At 38.0% G+C, this 26331-nt stretch overlaps 2 protein-coding genes across 4 annotated transcripts in view; both read right to left on the bottom strand.

Moving 5' to 3' along the window:
- The window catches only part of srgap1a (SLIT-ROBO Rho GTPase activating protein 1a), a 126113-nt gene extending 108789 nt beyond the window's left edge, over window positions 1–17324 (bottom strand). For 2 of the 3 annotated variants that reach the window (XM_022679590.2, XM_022679591.2), the window contains exon 1: window positions 16701–17323. In XM_022679590.2, the coding sequence (XP_022535311.2) occupies window positions 16701–16770 (70 nt within the window). In that variant the 5' untranslated portion in view covers window positions 16771–17323. Of the gene's footprint in view, window positions 1–16700 lie in introns of all 3 variants that reach the window. The other variant, XM_022679592.2, reaches the window with a different exon arrangement.
- A 1837-nt stretch (window positions 17325–19161) lies between these two features.
- Window positions 19162–25056, bottom strand: rxylt1 (ribitol xylosyltransferase 1). Its single transcript, XM_007250958.4, has 6 exons — window positions 24847–25056; window positions 23578–23748; window positions 22722–22824; window positions 21457–21771; window positions 21161–21331; window positions 19162–19954 (listed from the first exon to the last, which is right to left on the bottom strand). The coding sequence occupies exons 1-6, from the start codon at window positions 24983–24985 to the stop codon at window positions 19552–19554; spliced, it is 1302 nt and encodes a 433-aa protein (XP_007251020.3). The 5' UTR covers window positions 24986–25056; the 3' UTR covers window positions 19162–19551.
- Between the last annotated feature and the right edge of the window lie 1275 nt (window positions 25057–26331).

Raw genomic sequence — 26331 nt, 5'->3', positions numbered from 1 at the left:
AACAGCAATACAGTGTATCTACTTAAAGGAGAACTCTGGCGTAAAATGGACTTTTGGTGCAGTAAAACATGATAAAAATTACTTACCTTTGATGAATAGCACACCTCCAATCTCCCATAGTGTTCTGAAATCCAGAAATTTTAACAGTTTGTCCGAAAACATACTTCAGACTGGGTGACAGGGGGCATAATTTGCCCTGATAAATCACCTTTTCCACTGTTATCCAAGCTCAAAGTAGCTCCACACCTCCTTGCTAGAATCCAGAAAGTCCTGACATTTACAACGAGGAATTAACAACTTAAAAGGTGGACTTATTAAAAAGCTCCGAAGGCCACAATTACTCCTGGCACTAGCTGCTACACTATGCAAAGTCTACATAGAGTATGCATAACGATTTATTGGGGCAAAGTATACTCCGTGTCACCAAGTCTGAAGTGTGTTTGGACAAACTGTTAAAATTTCTGGATCTCGGAACACTGTGTGAGAACTTGTGTGATTTTTTACTACACTAAAAGTCCATTTTACACCAGAGTTCTCCTTTAATTGAACTAAGTAAAGAGTGAGTAACACTGTCTGTGGTGAAATCAGATGCTTGAGATTTATGGATTTTTTTATTTTTTAAATCAGGTCGTGGTCTTCACTGGTCTTCAACAGTCATGTCTGGTTTTTAGTAGCCTTTAGGCACAGGAACGTACATTTTTTTAACAGTAATTCACAGTAAAGTCACAACATTTGTCCGTTACGTATCGGCTTCTGTTTACACCATTCCAGGTATCCGGTATAGGTAGTGTCTGAGGTTTTCTGAAGAAGTGATTCATCAGGGCTACCACTTCTCTCTCGTCATTCTTTGCCACTGTGCCAAATCTCTGCTCTGTGCTCACACATGCGACACTGACCGACCTGATTATTTATCACCTCACCCACCCATCATTAAACACAACAAATTAGTTGAGCCCTAGTGGAGAGGGTGGTTCTTTGATGTGTGCTGATAAAACAATGTGTGATGTAGGAATTTACGAGGCTCCTCAGAGCAGAATGTACCCAGAACATTGTACACTCCAACACAGTGCCTTCGTATGTGTGCTACTAACTGCTGTGAGGACAACATTCACAGTGTCTTCTTTCACAGCCACTGTAAGAACAAAACAACCCAATTCCAGCTGGGCCTGGAGAGACACTGGTCCACTGAGACTGCAGGCACAGGACCCTCTGGGATTCCTCAACCTGCATTGTACACACCTAAGGCAAAAAATGGTTTTCATATAAATGAGATAACTCGCCTAACAGTAATTCAGTTTGCATGTTTCCTGTATAATCTATCAATGAGGTGAAATTCTCTTAAAAGATAAGCTACAATCAAAAACACTAAACATTTTTGTAGCTTAGCCTCTTTAGCAGTGATGCTCTATTCTCCCTCATACAAGAGTCTCTCTTCCAGCTAAAAGAAGTAGATCTCCAGCAGGGATATGATTAAGAGCCGAGCACTCCAGCGCAGAACTCTGTGTCAAGCCCAGTCTATTTTCAGAGCTCACTCTGCGTCCTTGAGTAACTGTTCAGAGCGCCGCTGGTGTTGCCGTCATCCTCGCTCCTCAAAGCCATTACGAAAATGAGGCAGGCCTTCTGGGAGATGCTGCAGAAAGTAGCTGCACTCCTTTTCAGTCTAACCTGAAAAACATAGACCTACATAAAGAGGAGGATGCGTCAGGTACAAGCCACGTCACCTCAGATCAATTTCTTTTGCTGGGAACCAAACTCAGTGTAGTTTTACACTCCGCATGTAAGAAGGGATTAAGAAATTGACTTTACTGGACTTTCAACCTATGGCTAGAATTTACTCTCACTTTTCTACTACTAGAGATGCACCAAACAGTTGGCAGTCTGTTAAAATTAAAATACTGAAGATTAAACTCTTAAACCTGTCAGAATTGGCTAAAACCAGACAGGATAGTTTCCTCAAGCCTCAGGGCAGTGTGACACCTCAGTCCACACAGGGACTTCGTCTATCATCAACTCAGCGTGTAATCCAGCACAGAAAAACAGTAGTAAAAACATTGTGCTAGAACACAGACTAGGCTGGCTGCTGTGTATTTTAGTATTAACAGAATTACAGGAAAGGAGGTGGAAAAAGAAATAGATTTAAAACCTTTAAGACCCTGTGGAGCTTCCCACTCACTAAACACCAGAGAGAAAAGTGAAAAGGGAGAAAGGCATCTGTGGTACTTTCAGGAAAAGTAACAAACCTGATGCAAGGAGTGATGAATAATACATGTAACTGACTTCAGGACATCCACAGCTACAGCTGTCCATGCCTGAGGCAACACCCTTGGGTAGGAGACAAACACTGGGGCCAGAGCGATGGACAACAAGCCAGAATGAAACAAGGACAACTGCTCTAAATGGCACTCTGTAGCCGGAGGTCCTGTCTATTACACAATTACGTAGGTTCCATTCCAGTCTTTACAAGCTCTACAGTGGAGTCTGGAACACAAAGAGAACTCCAAATAAAACATGAACAAATGGACTGACGTCTGAATAGACTGTCCAGCTCAAGTGTCATGACATCTCAGGCAAGTGAGTCAGAACTGTCTGCCCAGCTGGTTTGGATTCCTCCCAAGAAAAATGGGAAGTGAGGCTGTACACTGGAAAGGGTTTACTGAATGCAGAAAACAGATACATGAAACGAAACTAGGTAGATAATTTAAGCTTAAAAAAAAAAGATGTAGTAGGGAAAAAAATACAGACAAAAAGTCCAAGGAAGTACTAAAAGAGAAGAAGTAACAGGGCCCAACCGGACAAACAAATAAAAAAATACCAAATAATTCATACCAAACAATAAGTAATTTATTAGGTCATATTACAGTGTTTATTCTAACATTAAGATGGTTTTCAGCAGCAGCAGCACAGCTTACAGCTATCAACAGACAGAAGTGCTTCCTATAACAACAGGGCCATGTTAAGACAGAGCTTACACAGGGACTTCGATCTCTCAACAACCTAGCAAGTAATCCAGCTCAGAAAAACAGTTAGCATTACACTCCAGCCTAACCTGAAACCTGCAGCATTAAATACTTGTTTAATTTGGGTTGTTAGCAATCGTGGCTAAAATGCCCAGTGGAGTCCGTTTGTTGTGTCTACACATGTAGTAGAAATGCTGTACTGTGCTTTGTTGGTATGTCTGAAAAGTGTTAAAAAGTTTGGCATTCAATATATATTTTGAATTGCAGTTTTGTTATTGCCAAGACAAAAATATATTTAGGATATTTAAATGAATGCAATTGGCAAAAAATCGCAAAATAATAGAGAAACAGTGAAATACTTTAATGTATTTGGTATTCAGGCTTCAGTCAAATGTTTCAAATGTTTAATTTTGTAATTTGGTTTTAATATTTTTATTTTTGTGCATTTCTACTTCTAACTTGTTTCCGCAAGATACCAAAGGGTCAGAGCTGTTTTAGCAGCGCATCAAATAACTTACACGATATTAGGCAAGTAGTTTAAAAAAAAAAAAAAAAAAAAGCATTTTTTACTGAATGTACTGAGTATTGTAAGAATGTTCCTTGGCTCCCCATAATGGCAAAGCCCTGCCATAATGGCAAAGCCCTGCCAGCCCTGCCTGTATCTGAAGCTACAACTAAAGCTACAGATTGTATCTGCAAACAGACATTTATATGGGAGTGTCCCATACATTTCCAGCTGAAACCAAACCCAGCTTCAGATCTGCCCTACGGGGAGGGTGTACTTGGGTTTGCCAAATGCCGCAGCCCTGCCCCTATAGCCCACAAACAGAGACCCACAACAAACACAACTCCAAATCAGAGGAGGGGGCCTGCTGATCCTGAAAACGCTGGCCACATTCTGCTATCTTCGTACAGAGGGGTGACACTGCGTTGAATGCCGAACATAAATAAAGGCCAGAGCCACGCCTTCGCCTCTAGAGATAATCAATCAGGCCTAAAACAGACAAAGAGGGGGAAGGCCTTTCGCCTGCCATTTCATTGACTATTGCATTCAAAAGGATCAGCTCCTTCTTCCACTCAGTGAACCCTCCCCCACATGTCTTTAAAAGGCAGCACTGCTGAAAGGGTGGCCTTTGGCTATTGATTATGCTGGACCTAAGCACCCTACCCCCCCCCCCCCCCCCCTTAAAGTTCAAAAGGTCAAGGTAGGTGTAAAAGAGTGGGGGGTCAGAGGTGGTCAAGCTGTAGATTAATCTCATTTCCATCATGCAAGCTGGATTTGAAGTGATCTCAGTCTGGAAGTGACAGTGTAAATGCTCTAAGCTAAATGTAGGTAAGACAAGGGAACAAACTACAGTGTGGTTAAACTGAGGACTGCACAATATATTGATTCAATATTGGTATCAGAACATTGTCAAATTGTAGGATGTGCAAAGCTCAATACAAAAGGAACACCCCCCCATTTCACATTCAGATATGCTCACTGTTAGGCCATTTTATCCACAGATTCGTACTAAAACATATAGAAAAGGCAAATAGCTGGCTATTGAATTTGACTTGTTGGAGACTCTGAAATGGACTGGTACCCTGTCCAGGGGGGTATTCCGATCTTGAAATCAGAACGAGAGCATATCCAAAACTTACGGAAAGTCTGAAGAGTAGTGTATTCCTGCTATGCAGTGGTCAGTACCTACAAAAAGTGTTCCAAGGAAGGACAACCGTTCAGTGAACCAGCGACAGGGTAATGAACTTACTATATAGTATAATGGACTTAAAGGATTTGCTGCTAATTACTTGGCATCAGACACCACAGAACACCTTAAGAGCTTCTTTGAACAGTTCTTTCAGGTGTTACAATATATCCCACATATACAGTATATTTTAATTAACACTTGTACACATTTAAAAAAATAACTGATGAATTACTCATAAGTGTTTGGTGCAGTTAACACTCTTACTTATGGTCACACTACAGCCTTCTGCAACAGAAGCCAAAATCCAATCTGATATACTGTATATAACAGGACTGCAAACATGACCCGACTCCATCTCCACACACACACACACACACACACAAAAAAGATTTCTCTGAAGGAAAACCAAACAAAATATGGTACAAATTTGCTACTGCCCTTTTACACTTTCCTGTAACCCCAGAGTGTGTCATGGTGGGTTGTTTTCCACAGAAGGGCCGAAAACTGCTTATTTTAATGTCTGATGCAGCTTTTAATCTTCTCTGGGCAACGGCAGCCCGTTTCGCCCAACCCTTCCATTAGAAACTAAAGCTAAACCACCAAACGAGTGCAAATTGCCCGAGCATTCAATGTGTCCTCTACTTCTGCTCGTCTCTTTGTTGACATGATGAAATATGACCAGCCATTTGATAAAGGCAATGGTTTTAGCACAATCAAGGCTGCTAGGTCGTTGTGCCTGCCAAACATTTGATTGTCTGAAATGGCATTCATTTGCGTCTGCGGAGAAGAAGGCAGACTGGGCAGAAAGCCAAGAGCAGGAGTGAAGGAACATTGGAGGTAGTGGACCTTGGCTAAGTGAACCCAGACTGATACACTAGTAAAGGACACAGACTTACACTGCAGCCTTGAATGATACAAATATTCCAGCACATGTAAATAAAGAATAGAGTCAACTCAACTAACGCAAATCAATCTAATTACTTTCAGCAGACTACAAACTCAGCACAGTGTTTGAGTCAGGGTCGGTGGGGGATGGAGAGTGCAGGTGCGGGGTTGAGCCATCTCTGCTTGCTCTAAGTAACAGATTATAAACCAGCAGGTTAATCAGAAAGGTTGCCTGGGAACCATACACACAACCAACCGCACCTGCTTATTGTGTACACTGCAGAGAGAGAGAGAGAGAGGGGGGGGGGGGGGGGAGCACTAACGAAGAGCCCACACCAGTTATCTTGACTCTTCACTGATCATCATAACGACTTTGATTGGAAACAGAATAAATTAGCCAATCAGAGCTGATCAGATCTGATGGCTTATTTATATCAAGCAAGAGCAAAAGCCTCTTGTTTAATCTGAAGGCTTTAAATAATCTTATTTCTTGGGTAAACACCAAGATAATTGGGCTGATTTGAAACAAATTCTTCTCCACTCTGCTTGGAGGAGAAAACTAGCTAAAAGTTCTGTTCTATCGGCAAACAGACGCCCACATTATCATCATGCTGAGTAATAGGATGAACCTTATCTAGAGGGTCATCCTACCCATCCAGATAAGAGTGAGTTTAGTGGTAATCAATGGGACTTGCTGGATGGCAGGCATCACCAGAAACCAGAAAACAGTTCAGAAATAGACATTCTCTCAATGACAGGTGTAGTTTTTTAGATGTTATGTCAGTTGAATATTATACAGCAGTGATTTGTGTATTTTTGTATGATGATACATTATGATGCTGAAATGTTAATGTAATAAATAAGTGTATAACGGAAAGTACTTAGTACTATAATGGAAGTATTAAAGTAATTAAATAACCATATTTATTTTTTCCATGCCAATTGTGTGTTTCATTAATAAAAGCCTAAATAGGCTTGTTCAAGTGGAAAAAAAAGTTTTAAAAAATGTCCTTTACCACATTTCTTGGATGGAGTGTTTGTTCATGCATGTTCATTGTTTTGTCAATTTGTCATCACATCACAATATGCAGCAATTATAACCAAATAATTATAAAAACAAATCATTATTATTCTGTTCATTGCTTTGCTAAAACACAGCTCTATTAACTGTGATGAGCAGATTTCAGTAAATATGCACAAGATTATGATTAGAAGAATGACTAGCTTGTCACTATTCTCAGCATTATTATTTAGTATAAATATATTTCTATTATTACTGCTAAGCATTTCAGTAACAATGTGTGTACTTAATAACTGATGTATGTGCAGTTAGAGTGATTCCATGCTATTTATAATAAGCAGTTTGTTTTAATGCTTAATGTATGTAACCCTACAGACCCGTTTTTTTTTTATAAAGTTTCAATAAGACCTCCACACAGGTAAAACCTCACATGCCCACCTAAACAGGACAGAACAGCTTGCGAACAGATTGCTGTGGTCAGACAGGCTTTAAAAATGGAAAAAGGAAGCCAATTGTTTAAGCAAATGGAGGAAACGGGGAGGGTCTAGCTTTCCAGGATGTTTACGGTCACCTTTTTAAGGAGGCCCTCCATGACTTCACACATAAACAGCTTAAGTTCAGAGTGTGACTGCAGTGTGGAACTGAGGAGATAGGAAATAAAAGCAGGTTAGCTAAAGCTGGAAAAGTAAGTGGAGACACACTGTGCTTTCTCGTGGCTCCTTTTGGCTCTGCTGTTTGGCCATGAGTGACATTAATATAGGAAAATAACTGATGTTCTGCACAGTGCTGCAACTTTTATTGGACTGCAATACACTAGTATGGGACAAATATTATAGAAAATATGCTTTTGAGTAAAATGTGTATGGTAATACAATATTGTAAGCCAGTAGAGTGTAGTTATAGAGCTTTAAATGCATTTGTCTATTTTCTGTCCATGCAACTGAAACCATGTGGCCAAATACATTTGCATCATATCTTTACTTGTGAATTATGGCAGGCTACAACTGAATACTGTCCAGCTAAATATTTCATTACAAAAACAGCAAAATTAGTCCTGGTTAAGTGAATTTGGAGCATACTTTTTTGCCAAAAAATGGTAAACTAGTGGTGAGCGATATGCCCATAAAATAATATCAAGACATTTCAGAGTATTTTTGCAATAGTGATATTCTTGGCGATATAACAAAAAAATAATTAATAAAAATTAATTAAACTAAACTAAATTAAATAAAAAATAACTAAAAATAAACTACAGCAACAAAATGAATATTAAAGTTTATTTGACAATATTATTACGCATTTTACATATGGCACACCTTTAATTGAGATTTTCATCAGATTACAGAAATTGGCCAAATAACTTTGGTTCTTAAATATTTGGTACATTCTTAATCTGATAATGCACTCTGAATCAAAATATTGTGCATCTCTACTATAAACTGTACCCAGACTGTATTTTACTGCATGTATTTACTATATGTATTTACTGCAATCCAGTTCATACTGTTACAAAACCCCAAAAAACTAAGCAGTACAGACTGTGCCTGTCAACAAAAGCCAGCTCCTGGTGTTGTGTCAGCATCCTGCAACAATGCAACTTGAATTACGCCTCAACTGTCCGGCTTGTTTATTGCAGAGCCAGGTCATGTTTTTGTGTGAAGGGGAAGCAGCTTTAATAGGCTGGAGTGAAAAGCCCAGCATGCGTGGAAAAGCCAAGCAGGAGCTCAGCTTAGTCCATCAAACACTATAGAGCAAGAGAAGCCACAGATGGTCCCGTCAATAACCTCCACGCCCTCTGCCACGCCACCAAGAGGGAACAAACACCCCACGAGCTCCTGAATACGGCCTCAAAGCTGAGGGTTGGTCGCAGCAGATGGTAGGTGTGTGTGAGTGCCAATGAGGAGTTACAGTGTGAAGGGCCTACAGCAGAAACTGTATTACTGTAAAAAGAGAGAGAGATAGACACACACAAAGAGAGAGACACACAAATAAAAGAGAGAGAGAGAGAGAGAGGTCGCAGAAGCACTTCAGAGCCACTACTGAGACAACCATGAGGACAACTGTCAAGTAGTGATGTCACCCTAATTGCTTCTAAGTGAGTTAGTGAGATATTTAAGTACTCAGAGCTCAGTCTGAAGCAAAGAACTTTTTGGTAGTCCAATAAATATAGCAGCCATATTTAAAGCTTTTTTTCACCTTTTTAACCAGCCATCTATGAAAAGTTCAGTACTTTTATTTTTGGCATTACGATTTAATATATTATTGGACAATACACTCACTGGCCTGTGTTAGTCTGCGGCTGTCCAGAGGCAAAAAAGGGGTGTGGCTAGGACTGGGGGAGGAATGGAAGTCAACAATGGCTGTCACAATGACAATCCATATATCTCTGCTAGAAAAAAAGTCAGCTTTTGCTGGTAGCTGGTTGCAGATGGTTTATGCTGGTGACAATGGTAAAGGAGGTTGGAAAGCTGGTCAACCACGTGAATACATACCTGTTAATCTTATGCTGTTAATCAAGCTGATCAACCAATTCTTTACCAATATAGTGTATGTTTCATTTGGTGCTTGATGGACTAGCTGGTCTGTCAGCGAGACCTAATTATCCAAGCTGGTTGTCAACCTGGTTCTAATGGTGGACTGGTTGGGTAAATCTCAGTGACCAGTTTGGTCAGGCTGGTCATACTGATAGGACAGTTGAAAACATAGCCTTACCCTAAATTAAATTATCACAATTAATTAAATGTTTTGCCTTGGTAATTATAGATTTGTACGTTTTCTAAGAGAGAGTACAAAAATTAGACTGTTAGCATAGCTAAACACTCTTCTGGAGTATGACTGGAGTAAAAACAAAAATGCATTTGCCAGTTTGCCCACAGAGAATCTGTTCATGCCAGGAAAAAAGGTTTACATCAGTCACTTAACGTTAATTTTTGTGTTATGTGGCAGAAAACTGTGGAATCACAGGCTTTTTTTAAAAGCTAAATATGCCAAAATAGCTTTACACAGATTTTACATTTTCTTGGATAGTAAATAGTGAAAGATGACAAGTAATCTACATGTATCAAGACAAAACTTGAATAATTTAAATGATTTGGATGAAAGGCAAAAAAATCTAAATAATAAATAACAAATATAATTTTTTAAAACTACAAGAAGCGACATTACTTAAATCCTTTTCCATTTGCTTTTAATACTATTTACTTACCCTGAAAACCAAACACATGCTACTAAAACTTTATGACAGTATTGTTTCCCCTGCACTCCCTACACTCAGAGCAGTGAGATAAACTCATTGTATCTGCAGGGAAATGCCTGTTTTCCACGCTCCACAGAGCTGCCATAATGGCAGGGAGTAGTCAAACAGTCCAAAACTGCAGATGATTCTCCTCTGCTAGCCAGAGCAAGCTCTCCGTTCACTGTGCTGTGAAGTGTTTATGAGGACATGATATACTAGCACCTAACTTTAAGTAACCAACATGCCATAATAATGATCCAAACACTACTGTTACAGCTCCAGCCCCAGTGTGGAGCAGGGAGGCAATCCAAATGACATCAGAGCCCAAAAATGACTAAAGCAATGACTAACGCATACAGAGACCCTAACGTTATCCATTACACTGGAGTATGACGTTTCTTTAACCATTTTTAGACAATGCACTCGTGATATCATTAGAATCTCTATATAATACTTATGTGAATTATGAACACAGACATAACTCATTTTACCTACAGTATAATCATCTCCACCATCTCCAAACTTCCCCTCATCCCTCAAAATTAAACAAAATCTTATTGTTTATGTAGATAAGCTGTCTTCTGATTGGCCCTGTACTGCAAGAGCCTTGGATGCCCATGGCCCTGTTAATGCAGTATTGAATTGTTCTCACACTTTTGGTAGGTACTGACCAAAGCATACTGGAAACATCTCACAAGAACTGCCTGATGATGTTTTATAAATATATTGACCTAGTCATCAACTTACAACAACAAAATAACATTCGATAAATAGGCTTTAAATGTTGCTGTGGCTGATATTCAGATAAAGGCTCATGTTTTAATTAGCAAATGCACAAAATAACTTTTTATATATATAGTAGATATATCAATGTTCTGATGTCTTCACCTATGTCTGTTGTGTCTTTCTGTAGATTGTTAGATTTGTAGACAAAAGCTATTTCCATTTTGTCAGGTTGAAAAAAAGAAACAAGATTATTTTTTTCTTTAAACTACAGATATTATGGCATTATCACCAGCAGTACAAACTTAAAGTGCAGAACTCCAGAATAGTTCCAGTTTGCCGAATGAACATACCAATCATGCAATAGTTTTAACAGCCATGTGCTCCCAATGCTCATTTTTTAAACTTCTGGTTCTTTTTCTTCTTCTATTGTTTAACAGGCAATGACTGTCTGCCTAGGCTTACTGTAATTGGTGTGAAAGACACAATAATTCAGAAATAACCCAACCATGATTTAGTTTGATCCAGACCAGGACCACGTCTTTTAGTCAGACCAAAATGTTGGTTCTTTGGCGCAGACTATGGTCAGAGGATTGCTATTTCCTTCAAGACCTGCTATTTTGGTTGAAACCAAAATGAATAACCTAAAGTCTTGACTACACAAACAAGGTGTGAAAGCATCCCTAGTTTCCAATTTAAAGGTTTTATAGACTTTTTGGTACATTTTACAATGTACATTAAATACATGTATCCAAATGAAAACAACAGGAGGGATTTTATTTAAAATTTCATTGCCAGGAATTAATAGTGATACAGCAAGACAAATCCACCTTTACAAAACTGACACCTCTTTTCAGCACACTTCTTGGAAAACAATGTGTACCAAAGTTCAAAAGGGCAGGTTCTATGACGGCTGGGGACAGCTCCCCTGTCAGCAGCCAGCAGGGCCGTGACCCGCAGTCATAAATGGAATGCCATGAGGGTGACATCAAGCCAACAGCCTGGCCAAAAGAAAACAACGGTGCGGCACTCCGCTCAGCTGGCCCCAGCGCCCAGCGCCACATGACATGTTTACTCCTCTTCTGCACCTGCTGCAGGGGAAAGCGCCCAAGCTAAACAAAAAGCGAAGACTTTTCGCAAAGAAGCCAAAGCAGCCAGTACTCTCCGTCCAGCAAAGCAAAGTACAGTGACATTCCTCGTGGCACATCATCTGATATGAAGACATTTCCAGCAAGCGAGAACACAAAAGAACTGCACTTAGTACAGAGTGTACTTCAAAGAACAGGCTGGTATGAATTGTAATTCCTTCAAATCCAAGCTCTTCCATTTTATCTGGTCACAGTCCGTTGGCTTTGCTGTTTAGTCACTGCATTTTTAAAAGCTATATTTCAGTATTCATAGCAAAAGAATATGGTCATACAGGGGCTTCTACACTTTACACCAATCCTAAAATTGAATGACTTACATTTGGTCTGCAGACTGTGCTTTAAGTGGTTTGAAATAGGGCTTAAACATGGTAGGAATAAACATGGTTTATCTCAAACTGCTTCAATATAACTACCTAATCCTTACAATTAAACTCATTTCAGAGGTGTGTATTCTGACTAACTGTTACATTTGAGCATGCGTAAAAAAGTAAAGAACAATAAACCGTTAGTAATTAGTCAATTAGTCGTTCCTTGTTGTCTAGATTTAGTCTTTGATTCAAAATATAGTTAGCTAGCTTAGTTCATGAACAAATCTTGAGAGAAACAGTCACGCCGGGGACAGTTAAACAGGAGAGTCACACTGGGGACAGTCAAGCAAGAGACAGTCACAACAGAGACAGTGATGTCAGAAAGTCACTCCAGAGACAGTCAAAGAGGAGACAGCCAATCCAGAGAGTCACACCAGAGACAATTTAGCTACTTCTGCCTTCTCAGTTAATGCACTAATATTCTGTAGTCATTTAGTATAATACACATAATTACTAACAAAAACAAGTAAAAGTGTTACAGTAAAACACAGACTTTATGATCATACATGGGATCGTCCATCCCGTGACAGAAAGTGACAAATGCCTGAATAGTCAGTATTAGAACACAGTGAAAAACCTCAAAGCTGGAACACTTTGAATAAGTTGGAAAACTGTTCAGTCATCCACCCTGATGCAAGACCTGAGGAGAGCACAGAGACCAGAGTCATGCCAGGCAGGATGAGGTCCTCCAAGAGCTCCATCCTAAATACAGAAACAGCACTGCATTTCCTCCTGCTCTGAGGAGCTTGGACTGCAAGCCAGCAGGTCAAACATAATACACCTTCGTCCTTTAGGAGTGCTGGCTGTGCTGTTCTTTCCATGAAATCAATGTCCTCATTGGCTACTGAAGAGGGAGGACTCCAGGACAGACAAAAATGATTACTCACTTTTAAAATACTGTGATGCGACAGGAGAGATAAAATACTCGCTGCTAATCATTATTTTTACAGTTCTAATATTGTAATTATTATAACATCTATCCTCTTCTAATGTTGTCTTCCTGGACATGGTAACAGGGACCCCAGAGTGCACCCAGATTGGAGAGTACGATACAGCATGGCCAAATCCCGTACAACTGACTTATGGGCTGTAGGAGGAAGCTAGAGTACCCTAAGAAAACCCTCAAGTACACAAGGAAACTCAGCTTGAAGACCGGAGTGACGGTCAAACACACACCCCATAATCTTTGGTCTGTTCAACACATAATACCTGCTTCAGGGTCCACCAAACACACATTAATGGTATTCTTGTGCTTTTTGGTACAAAACATGGAACACCTGGGGGCCTCTAAGGATTACAGCCAATTTAAACATAATCAGTATACATAATCATGCTAGACCAGCATGGGCATCCTCTGAAACACCTGAAGAGATTTATCTCATCTTTTCAACTGTGCTGATGCAACAACAATGAATAGCTAAACGCACTTAGAGGAGAGTGCTAACTGACAGTTTCAATGGGTTAGCATTGTGCAGACTGATGGGGAGAAGCCAGTTATGCTTTCAAGAACTCTTCATTGGTCCACTGATGGCAACTATGGCAACACTTAGACAGCTGCACCACCCAGGGGGCCCTTGAACCCCCACCGTTTCGCACCGAGGTAGCAGCAAAGACATTAATTATAAAACTCTGGAAAGAAAGTTAATCTCAGATTGTGATGATTTCTACCAAAAGTTCGTGTCAGAGCTAGAGTTAAGGTTAGGGTTACAGTAGGAAGGTCAATGTGTGTGAGCCCATTCCAGAAAGTTGGGATCCAAACAAACCGCTCTCTGGTTAGTTTTGGCTGGACATAACTCAGCCCAAAGATAGATTGCCTTTGTTACTACAGAGCTACTGTATCACTGGGACATGCTCATCTATCATCAGAGTGTTTAGAGCGGGACATCTACAGGACAGTTGTCACCCCACTACTTGCTTGATATTAAAACTGGAAGATGATCACAAAAGTCAAATCTCAATATGCTTAAAACAAACAGATATGAAAACCTTAACAAAATATAACGATAAATTCTAATAATTTATTTTTAACTTCAACCACATGTTGAAAGAGTGTGTATCAAAGTAATATGTTTAATTTATAAAACATTAGACAGTTTCACCACTGTGCATGTTCTTTTTTGGAATTAAACTACACGCCGAGTATATCCTAAATAGCAACTGTGACATTTTTATATCTAGTAAAAAATACTTACACTAACAAATATGATGACATATCAGACCATTGAACAGTTGAAGAAATGGGTTAGTGTGCAATCTACCATTCCTGGTCATTTTATAATTACATTACAGACAGAAAAATTGACTACATGAAAATGCTTTGCTATTTTTGCTACTTATGGCCTTCTCCTGCTTTGTGGACATTTTTTCATTATTCTAGTTTTCAGAATGTTAGGCAACTGCTTAGAGGAGCACATGGCTTTTGACTGTAGTGCCAAGCTTTGGGAAGTGAATATAAAGCTTCTAAAATTCTACAGTTAAGTAAAACAGAAATCTGATCTAAGAAGTGTCATCACATTACTACTTGACTAACATGTTAGTGTGCCATGTGAATGACTGTGTGGGACACTACTATTAAGGTTCTGAGTCATGACTGTAAATAGGGGCAGCACATTCCTGCCATATGAGATGGCTGAACAAAACACACTAACCCATAACTATGCTTATCTCACTGCTTCTCTAAAGAAACGTAATAAATAATAAGCATCCGGCATCAGTCCTACAGAACAGAGCCACTGGCTCTGTGATCCCAACAGGTCATGTCTTGATACAGGGTAGCTCAGCTGCAGGGTGAAGGCTGAGGGATGTTCCTTAGTGTGAACTGAAAGATTTAGCACTTAAGAAAAAAATAATGTTGGCAGGTTTTATGTATTTAGATGAATACATATGAAATGGTGACTTGTGCAAAAACTTGGGCACACATTTAGAATTGTTTTAATGTTTCTTTAAATATTCTGACATTAAATTTGGGGTTTCTTCTAAAGACTCCTTAATAAAAGTCATGTGTTTGCAGAAGATACTGCATAGTAGAATAGCAAACCATTAATCCAGAATCTGCTTTTCTTCTTTTCTTTGCAGTTAAACAGAAACTCTGATTTGCCTTTGTAACAAGGCTTGAACAGTTCTCCCTAGAAGTTATATTAATATTTCAGTCAATCCTCCTCAAACTGACCCCTACTGTTCCTGTTCTTCACTATTTGGAAATGATTAGATGAAAATATTCTAAGTTTGAGACTCATGGCCTTCTCCTGCTTTGTGGGCATCAGTTATTGTAATTAATTTAAACCTTCAGAGTGACAGATAACTGCTTGGAGGAGCACATGGCTAGATTAAAATGCTCAAAGAAATGATTACCAAATATCATATTATATAAAATCTACTTTGGTGTCAGGTTTAAATGTGTGGGCACCAACTCACATGTTTTGTTACTTTTTTTTTACATGCTCAAATCTACAGACCAATATGATAAGTAATTAATCTTAATATGAGGAAAAGGGTCAAGTGTGGTATGTACACAGGTGATAGATTGAATGATAAGCAAATTAACAGAAATGTCAATCTAAAGTAGCAAAATAAAATACATACCGGTATATATATTTTTTATAAAAGTATAAAGCTCTTTTGATCTCTCCATAATATACAGCTTTGGGAAAAAAAGAGACCACTCAAAAAAATAGAGTTTCTTTGATTTTACCAAATTGAAAAACCCAAATAAAAATCAATAGAAAGCCACCAAACCAAGCTGAACTGCTTGAGTTTGTGCACCAGAAGTTGCATAAAGTTATCCAAAAGCAGTGTGCAAGACTGGTGGAGGAGATGCATGAAAACTGTGATTAAAAAAACATTATTAAACCAAATATTGATTTCTGAACTTTTTAAAACTTTATGCATATGAACTTCTTTTGTTTCTTGTTATCTTTTTTATATTTCAGCCATTTGTCATTTTCTGCAAAAAAAAAAGTTCTAAATGACAATATTTTTATTTGAAATTTGGGAGAAATGTTGTCTGTAGTTTATAGAATAAAACAACAACATTCATTTTACTCAAACATTTACCCAGAAATAGTAAAATCAGAGAAACTGATTTGGAAACTTAAGTGGTCTCTTACTTTCTTTCAGAGCTGTATACACTCACTGGGTTTAGGCTCTAGGGGAGTGTTTTGAGTCACACAGAGGCATGGAATAGACCACCAGAAGCATAGAAACAGACACCAAGAGGTCATGTTCAAATGTTTAGGCACCAAATCACAAGTTTACTTAAAGTGTTACTTTATTGACTGTCTACAGAACAATATGATGAGTAATTAATCTTATTATGAGAAAAAGGGTCAAGTGGGGTATGTACAAATATGATGGATAGAATTATAGCAAATCAACAGAAATGCCAGACTAATGTAGCAAACTAAAAAATACATATTTTTTTTCAAATAAAAGTTCTTTGCCATATATAACCTCCCTGGGTTTCAGGCTCTCCTGAAGTGTTTTGAGTCACACAGAGGCATGAAATAGACCACCAGAAGCATTAGAACGGACCACTAGCTAGGTCCAACGCTCCATTAGCAAGTTACTATGAACTTTTTGTTCGTTTTTTCTTTCTTTCTGAGCTCCAGCTGAGCGATGCAGCAGCACAAAAACACACACACATTTCTTGTTTGTCGATGCCCAGTCTTACCTTTGACTTGACTCTCGTACTCAGCGATGATCTCCTTATCCTTTTTAAACTTGGCAGGAGGATGAGACATTTTCAGCTGGTTCTGCGGCTCTCAGACTGAGAGTGAGAGTGTGTATAAATGTAAGTTAGCCTGTCCAGAAGTCCAGAAGCTAGCAGTGCTCAGTCGGGACTCCCAGCACTCCTACAGCTGTAGCATTCCGGGAATATCTGCAGGAGTTTGTCGCTTAAAGCTGAAAAACGCAAAGCTGCTCCAAAGAGAGAGGGAGAGCGGAGATCCGGCGAGAACAGCCCGGGAACAGAGCTTCAACCGCGGGGAAGCGACCAGCGCAGAGTCCGGGGGAAACACGACCAAGCCGCAGGGAGAAAGAGAGGGGAGCCTGGGGAGTGTTGCTGAGCTCGCCCGCAGCAAAAAGCCTGGAGAGGTCGGTCTAAACTTCAGTACGGCTGAATTTCTGCTCATAAACACCATCCAAACGCTCTCCCAGCGGCGAGCCGTGCGCTACAAGCGGAGCGAAAGGAGAGTCTGAGCGGGGCAGCGAGCCGAGCAGCGCCGGGCTCAGGAGCAGCATACAGCAAGCAGCTCCGAGGGAGAAGGAGGAGGAGGGAGAGAGAGAGAGGGAGAGAAGGGGAGGAGAGAAAAAGAGAAGGAGGGATAAGAGAGGAAAAAACGACGGAGAGAGAGAGCGGAAACACTCCACGGATTGACAACTTCCCAGACCAGTCAGGCCAAACGGGACAAAACTCAACTGTTATTTAGTGATTCACACCCAGAAACTCCACTCATTTTGGTGCTGCTCCCATATAAATAAGTAAATCAGGAAATATTTGTGTAGATTTATCATTGATAATATTGACAAAGAGTGGTTTTGATTATCATAACAACCATAAAATCAAAGAATACTAGCTACATTGTTTATTTGATCATAATGCACATTTTCTCATTCAACTTGAATTTGAAAACTGAAGCAAAAGAAAAAAGAAAAGAAAACAACAGTTGAAACCAGAGACTGTAAAATAGTACACAGTCTATGGTTGAAACAGTGGAAATTTTAATGGCACTTTTAATGTGGCTTTTCATATTACTAAGATATATATTATATTGGTATACAAGTCATTTTGGATACAATGTCCTATATAAGCTATTTCTGTACATTTTCCAAACATTCCAAACTTTTTTTTTAGCATTGATAATATTGATAGGGGCTTTGAGCATCAAAAAAATATATAATGAAAGAATACTAGCTACATTGTTAATTTGATTATAATGTACATTTTCCCATTTAAACCTGAATTTTTTGTACTTTGACCTCTCAAAAAATGAAAAAAAAAAACCGGTTAAAACCGTGGATGTATGCACTTTTGGCTCTTTTTTCACCTCTTACCTTTTCGTATTATTAAGATATTTTTGTATAGATGCCAATTTGGATACAGCTTCCTATATACTGTATATTTGGAAATATTCCTGTTTTAATAATAATAATATTAATAATAATAATAATAATAAGAAGAAGAAGAAGAAGAAGAATACAACTTAATATGGGTAGGTGCTTCAAAGATTTTTCCACAGCAGCTGTAGACAAGCAAATGTAACTAATTATCATGTTTTATTGAAGTTATAAACTAATAAAACAACGCAAATTACCTCTAGCCAGGTTTGTTTTGTTGGCTGAGAGTTTGAGCAGCGCCTGACTGCTGCAACACGCCGGGCCCCTTGGGGCCAAACGTGTCAAATTACATGCGGGTGCCTCACAAATCCATCAGCGACCCCTACCGGACAAAACCAGTTACTACAGGGCCCTCGTGTAGAGCAAGTTTCATTTAGCAGATTATTCATAAACCACATTATAGATAAATAATACTAAAAATGCAAATAAAAGTAAACTTGTGAAAAATAAATTATATATAAAAACATTTCTTTCAAATTTGTCTTATGGCTAATCTCTTTTTTTTTTTAGTTTGCTTCATTATTTATTTTCATTATTCCTAAAAAAGTTAAAATTCAATTACAATTTAAAAAGAATACAAAATATACAAGACCTCTGGTGTGCACAATAGCTACTACAGTACCCACTGTCACAGCAGGACTAAAATTACAAACTAAAATGTATTTAAATAAATTAATAATAATACAAATGAATGCAAAGGAAAGTAAACAATTTATAAAATGTTGCATTAATAAAATATCTATGTTGATTTACAATTTGCATTTTCCCCTCATTCTTTAAGAAACTATTTTCTTGATTAACTTGTAACTTAAATAAATTCAGAAATACAAAAACTGCTGAGATTATAGAAAAAAAGTAAATCAATACATCCCATTATCAATACATATAAAAAGATTAAACAAATCCAGTTACTTTACTGTTTTTCATTGTTTATTTTTACATGTTGGCAGGTCCTTCCTCTTATGTACTTGTGATGTTGCAAGCTGTTATATTTTTTATCTGAACCTAATTTTTCATGAACTATGCTTTAATGCGGTATGACCAATATATAGCTTTACAACACAATAATCAGAGCTCCATTAAACACAATAACATTTTATAAAGGAGGGTAAACGTTTTTAATTGTATTGCACTGTGATGCAGGATGAATGGGATAATCTAAAATAATTTATATTTAAAACAACACAAAAGAAAATGTAAACAGTACACTTTTTCCACAAAGTACACATGAATTTTGCAAATGCATATTAATACATAAAGTACAGGTAAACCTTTAAAAGTAAATAAATAACATTCTACAGATGAGAAAAGACTGGGGGGGCCATGATGCAGTAAAATCTCAGTGATACAATGAAACTTGTATTGATCATACTTGTCCAAATGTACAGACCATTCACAGCCTTCTCTTAGCTCAGTTTAAAGAAGGCCTCCTCCAGCACTTCTGTAAACTTGTCCTTCATCTGCTGACGGAATCCAGTGTACCACTCCAGCAGCCTCATTCTCCTCTCCGTCTTCTCCGCCTGACTCATCACTCTCTCCTTCTCCAGAATGGCCGGGAGCTCCTTCCAATCCTTGAGGAAAATGAAGGGTGCCCCTGCATCTTTGAGCAGACGGAGAGGGGAACTGCGACCGTCTGCGCAGGCTCCGGGAGTCAGGACGTCCTCCACCACAGGCACAGAGCCATAGGCACACGCCTCGTAGAGGCGGTAGCATTCTGTGTTTACTCCAACTGGGCACAGGGTCAGGTCACTCTGAGCCAGAGCCATCTGGTACTGTCTGGAGGTGTCCGCTGTCTCCTGAGGAAGCCACCTAACACAGAAGAGGAACACTGCATTACCAAGGACACAGTCACAGTGTGGGGAATGCAGGTTTCTTGTTGTTCATTTAAACAGAAAATGCATTAAGCTGAAGGCTATAGGTTACAGTGCACTAAACAACACACTGTCAGGTTGTATTTTCAAGTTCAGTGCAACCTGAGAAATGTAGAGGAGGTAATTTCAACATAAATATAAGGGTAGTTGAGTTGTTATTTTTCATTTTTGTATAATTATACAGCTCTGGAAAAAACTAAGACACCACTTCAGTTTTTAAATAAGTTTTTCTGATTTTGCTATTTATAGGTATATGTTTGAGTAAAATGAACATTGTTGTTTTACTCTATAAACTACAGAACTTTTCCCAAATTCCAAAGTTCAGAAATCAATATTTGGTGGAATAACCCTGATTTATAATTACAGTTTTCATGCATCTTGGCATGTTCTCCTCCACCAGTCGTACACACTGCTTTTAGATAAATTTATGCCCTCCTGGTGCAAAAAGTCAAACAGTTCAGCTTGGTCTGGCTTGTGATTATCCATCTTCTTTTTGATTATATTCCAGAGGTTTTCAATTTGGTAAAATAAAAAAAAACACTTAATTTTTAAGTTTTTTTCCAGAGCCGTATATTATATATATTAGATTGACCGAGGTTTGTCATTGTTAATTATATGAAATAGCAATGATTTAGAAAAGTGCCAAGTAACAAAACTGCACTTAACCAAGTACAGGAAACCATAGACAGCCTTTAAAATATTGAAAAAGGAGTATTCTGATATCAGCAGAAAAAGCTTAACTGGATATCCAAAAAGAAAATACAGTAGAATATCTTTTCATGGGATGGCACAATCGAAATTAAAATTTTGATTTGTCAGAAAATCTGGACCTGCTTTGAGTAGGCAGAAATAACGTTTTGAAAATGTATTGAGAGAGAAGAGATGGGTGACAGTTTAAGTCCTGTATTTGCTAGCATTTGCTTTATTAGCCTAACATCTCTGAAGAAGCAAACTTGAAAATTAAACAATATAAATAAATGTGATTAATTTCACTGTGAATTATTCTTTAAATTCACTACTGGTGCCATAACTCTGCATCTCACCTCATTCATAAAAACTAGTACCATGCATCTTTGTATTGACAATAGCCTGCCTCATGTTTAAGTTAATTTATATTGATTAGTGAGTTGTCTTTGAAACTTACTTCTCTCGAGCATTTGTGAGACATTCTTTCTCCAAGCCATTCTGCTTCAGAATGCCCATAAGAGATTCTCTAGATGAGTTCTTGTAGACCGTTCCCAAGAAGTTGCAGATATAAGGTCTTGCAGAGCTCACCATCTGAGTGTTGGGTGTTACAACTGGAAAGTGTCTGTACCTAATTACCATGAGAAAAGAAACAGCAACATCAGATTAAATACAGCTGTAATAAAAGCTAATTTTTAGCAGCTAAACAAGCATGACTACTTAAACAGGTTCATAATCAAAAAAAGATGATCTTACGTGGCTACACCAAGAGGCCACTGGAAGACATCCTTATCATTGACCCAGGGGCTGTCGTACACCAGGAACAGCAGATCCACAAACCCTCCCTGTCTCTTCAGATAGGGGCTGATCCAATCATTCGTGCACTGCTCACTGCCCAGTAATACCACAGCCACCCTAGAGATCGTGTGGGCCTGGACCAAAGCCTGAACATGCTGTAGCCACTGGATGGAGTAGGAGATTTTCTGCTGTTCTCGTCCATTTAACACCAAAACCACACTGTCTGTGTCCAGTGGAACATGACCCTGCACCACTGCTGGGCCTGTGTAGAAACTGCAGGAAAAAAAGTTTATTTTAATGCTGGATTAAGCCAGATATTTGATAAAAAGAGTCAAAAAAAAGAGAGAACAAAATTGACTGTCATTATGCTTGTAATATGGCCTACATATATACTACTGTTGTTGAGCTACAGTAACACAAATAAAATGGTTCATTTTAGTCTCTCTTAAGATGCTTTCAAAGCGGTCTTGTTAGGTTCAGACTTTCTGATTAATCTAAACCAAAATAGCAGATGTGAAAAGTGCTGTGAACCTGATTTCAGGCAAAGGACCAAAAGGCACAGATGCTTATGCTTGTTACTCCTGTATCTTAATATGTATATTAATTCTTATTTATAAACAGAAATACTAGTAATCTGAGAGTAATATGTTATGCTCATACCATGCATGTCCACAAAAAGGAGCTGAAACGAAGAACTTAGCACAACACTTGGAAAAGCAACTCACTGAACTGACAATATGGTAGAAATCTAATGTATCGAACCCACAACTCTTTACCAGAATTATTTATCATTTTTACTCTTAAATATCAGCATAAAATCCATTGCTGATGCTCCACTGCCCTGTTATGACAAGGAGTAATTATTGATTCAGCATGCCAGATACTGCACTATGTAAGTATGATAAGTCTGCAGGATCCCACTTACTAAAACTGTGTAAAATGGCACAGTCCACATGCTTCTTTTACTTTTAGCAACGTTTCTGTATCTCTCTGATAACACTTTCAGACTCTAGAGTAAGCCCAAAAGAAAGAAATGCCAATTCTCACATAATATTGCTTTTAATGAACCCATCATTCTAACCACTAAGCAACCGCCACCAATACAACAACATGATATCTATTGCCATAACCCAGAACTAAACCAGTCAAACATTTTCCACCCTATGATATTCACAATGGGGAAATAAGCTGCCATATTTGTAACTGATTACCTGATGCCTTACCTGAAATTAATCTTTCCAGACTGGATCTCTCCTTCCCTCCACTGACCTGTTTTATCAGTAGGATTCAGAGGACCCTCTAAAATGTGTTCCCACAAGTACAGTCCTAAAAGCAACAACAAAAAACAGACATTCCATATTTATCTAATGTTCACCTGTGCAGCTCTCAGTTACTTTTCAGTATGAGAAGAGTGTTTTAATGAGAACATTTTTAGGAATTCAGTCTGCATATTGGTGTTCATATCGAAAAAAGGCGTGGCCATTCTAGTGTCTGAACTGCTGGATTTACAGAATTTTGTTACAATAAAGATGTTTACGCTGTTTACACTGGCTTGAAGCTCCATATACTTTGTATTTTATAAAAAAGTAAATGTTTAACTAATATTTAATTACATATTAGGAAATAAATGATAGTTTATTTTCTGTATGAATTGTCTTGCTGCAAAAGTTCACACTATAAACTTTACTGCAAATTAATATTGACTCCATATTTCAGTATTTCATTCACGTCTCCTTGTTTAGTTTACAAATAATTCATATTGAATATTGTATCGATACATCAGTTACATCAGTTGCTGCTACACAAGCAGCATTCTTCACAACACTTTTTGCAAACTTTTTGTGATCTCCACTAATGGGCTAAAAAAAAAGGAGATCATGACTCAACTGGCACACAAATACCTTTTTTATCACTGCTTCTGATTTTACACAGCAGGGTCAACAACAAGCATGGCTTATCTTCAGAAGACATCAACAACACATACACAGTAAAAGCGGCTGCTGTTCTGGTTTGTACAGGGAGAGAATGCACACAACCAGTTCAAATGTCACAGAGGCATAGAAAAAACTGGCCACTTACCTATAGCAGCTTTACCCAGGATCTGAACTTTATATCTTTTAGGTCTGCTCTTAGCAATGCGCTCTTGATAAGATCGGTAAGCCTCCCTCCGTTTCTGCAGTACAGTGATAGACTCTGCACGCTCCTCCTCCTCCCAGGGGTTCCATTCCTCCTCTGCTGCTTTAGAGTTGTCTGAAAACAAAACAAATCATTTAATCATATTGGAAAATAATAATTTCATATACAAACTCCAGAGTGAGTTTACATACTTCACACTTTATAATCTGATTACTGCAGAGCATCAGAGTTTGTCAGTAATCTGACTATTGCATATACATGAATTTAGATAATTAGATAATGGGCAATTTTGAGTTTAGCTGAGTCATGAAATAATCAGATCTGGATCAGGCTTTGCAAATGTTCACACGGTAAATTTACTGCAAATCATTTTATATATTGACTCCATATTTCAATATTTCAATCAAATATCTCCTTGTTTAGTTTACAAATAATTCATATTGGCATGGACTTTAAAAAACACATTAGTTTATCCCTAATATTGACTAAAAGTCTGTGTGCACTCTTCACATCATGGTCTCTATTCTCTCTAGTTTTGCTGTGATTTGTAAATACCATTACCATTTAAACACCTTCACTACTTTTTTTTTTTTTTTGTGATCAAGAATTTTTATTTTTCATATAACCTTCACTACTTTTTTTTGTATCTTCACTACTTTAGTTAACTCTAATTAAGTATACAATAAATAACTAGAAGTTGTACGTCGATTGTTTAAAAAAGATTGTTTTTAAAAAGTGACTCCTAAACAATAGAAAAAATTAACTTTGAAAACACAGTACAAAGTACTCAAATATTAGATCTAGCAGGTTTGGGAACAGGTTAGAAAAAGGTTAGAAGTGGGTTAGAAGGTGGAAGCACATTTGATATTATCATGTATTCATGTTATTAATAATAAAGGCCTTAATAAAGGCCTAATAAAAAGGTGTTTGCTCCCCTCTAAATTTTAGATATCTAAAATGCAATTCCATAGATATTCAATACCAGTCACAGGTTTGTACAAACCTTCTCATTTAATGTTTTTCATATTTTCTACATTGCACATTAATATTAAATACATGAAACAATTAAATATCTGGGAGGCACACAAAAATCACATTTTAATGCTCTTAATTTTTAGTATTTTCAAGTCCCCTCTGGCTCCAATATAGTAAAGTGGAGCTAATATATAACAGGCAATAATAATGCTCAGCACCATCAGCAGCTAAACTCACCTGCAGAGCCCTTCTTCACCACTCTGTGCACCCGAGACACGACCTTCCTACTGAAGAACACACTGTACGCCGCGTACAGCGAGAAAAACACATACGCCAAAACCACAACTACGGCTATTTTCCTACGAAAGAATCTCATAATTAAACTGTAACTGAGCGCCCATGCTGATCCTGATCCTGATCCTAACAGAGCTCGTTTATGGAGAGACTGCCCACTTCCCATCTCCCTCTTTATACCAGAAAATAACCTCAAACCGCTAGAGGGAGCCTACGAGAGAGTCCTGAACGAATGGGGGTGAATAGAGCTAATAGGCTAAAGTCTTAAATTAAAAGTAGTAGTTAACTACAAATCTATTATATTCTTTTAATTCCGGATAGGAAAATTAAGTATTTCGCTAAATAAGAATGGAATTTTACCTGTAAGTTTTCAGTTTTCTTCAAATAACGATTTCTGGGAAACAGAGACGCTAGCATTAATGCTAGATAGACACTATTAACGGAGATACAGTCAGGTTTATATAAAGGTTTATAACTAGATATGTATAGTAAAAAGTACAACTAATTCAATACTGTACTAAAGAACTAAAACTCTGTATCTGTACTCTATTGGAGTAATCTTTTTTTTGACTCCACTTCACTGTTTTGGATGAGTTCAATACTTTTACTCCAATACAGTTTTTATGTGCTGCACCCTTACTTGTTACAATTATAAAAACATAGGGAATCCGAGTGGTCCAGCGGGCTAAGCACTGCCACTATGATCAAGAGATTGCTGGTTTGAATCCTGTTCATGTAGCTTGCCATCGGCTACTGAAGCACTGAAAAAAGCATTTTTGGCCTTGTTCTCTCTGGGTGGGTAGATGGCACTCTCTCCCCACATCACTCCAAAGGGTGATGTCAATCAGCACAAGGCATCTGTGAGCTGATATATCAGAACCAAGTCGCTGTGCTGTCCTCTGAGCACGTGAAAAGCGGTGACTGACTTCACATGTATAAGCTGTAGAAATAGATATAGACATATATTATTAAATTATTATAATATATAGTATTTTTTATATATTAAAGAAGCTTAGTTGGGACATTTCACTCGAGTGTGCAAGTGATCAGGATCAGAATGGTATATGTTTACACTTCTCATCCAACCACAATCAAATTCATTCTATCTGGATGGAGAGATTTATCTGGATAGGGTTTTTAAATGATGAGAAACAGGAATGAAAACAAGCTGAAATGAAATAGAAGTAACACGGCTATTTTTAAAGTGTAATGAGTATAAAGTGCAGAAAAAAGTAACGGTACTTTGATATTTGACACCACTGCTTACAACTGAATTTGCAAAACTTTTTTTTAAATATGTCTTCATTAGTGAAACGTGAACTTGATATGAGTGTTAAGTAAATTAAAACAATTTTAGTCTAAAAATCATTAAACATTCATTGATTCTGATTTTGCTTAAGTGCTCCATATGAGCCCGTTCCTTTTGGA

The sequence above is a fragment of the Astyanax mexicanus genome, chromosome 9, assembly GCF_023375975.1.
Source record: "Astyanax mexicanus isolate ESR-SI-001 chromosome 9, AstMex3_surface, whole genome shotgun sequence".
In the NCBI taxonomy this organism is placed as follows: Eukaryota; Metazoa; Chordata; class Actinopteri; order Characiformes; family Acestrorhamphidae; genus Astyanax; species Astyanax mexicanus.
Note: the sequence above shows the minus strand (reverse complement) of the source record. Positions and strands in the feature narration are given on the sequence as shown.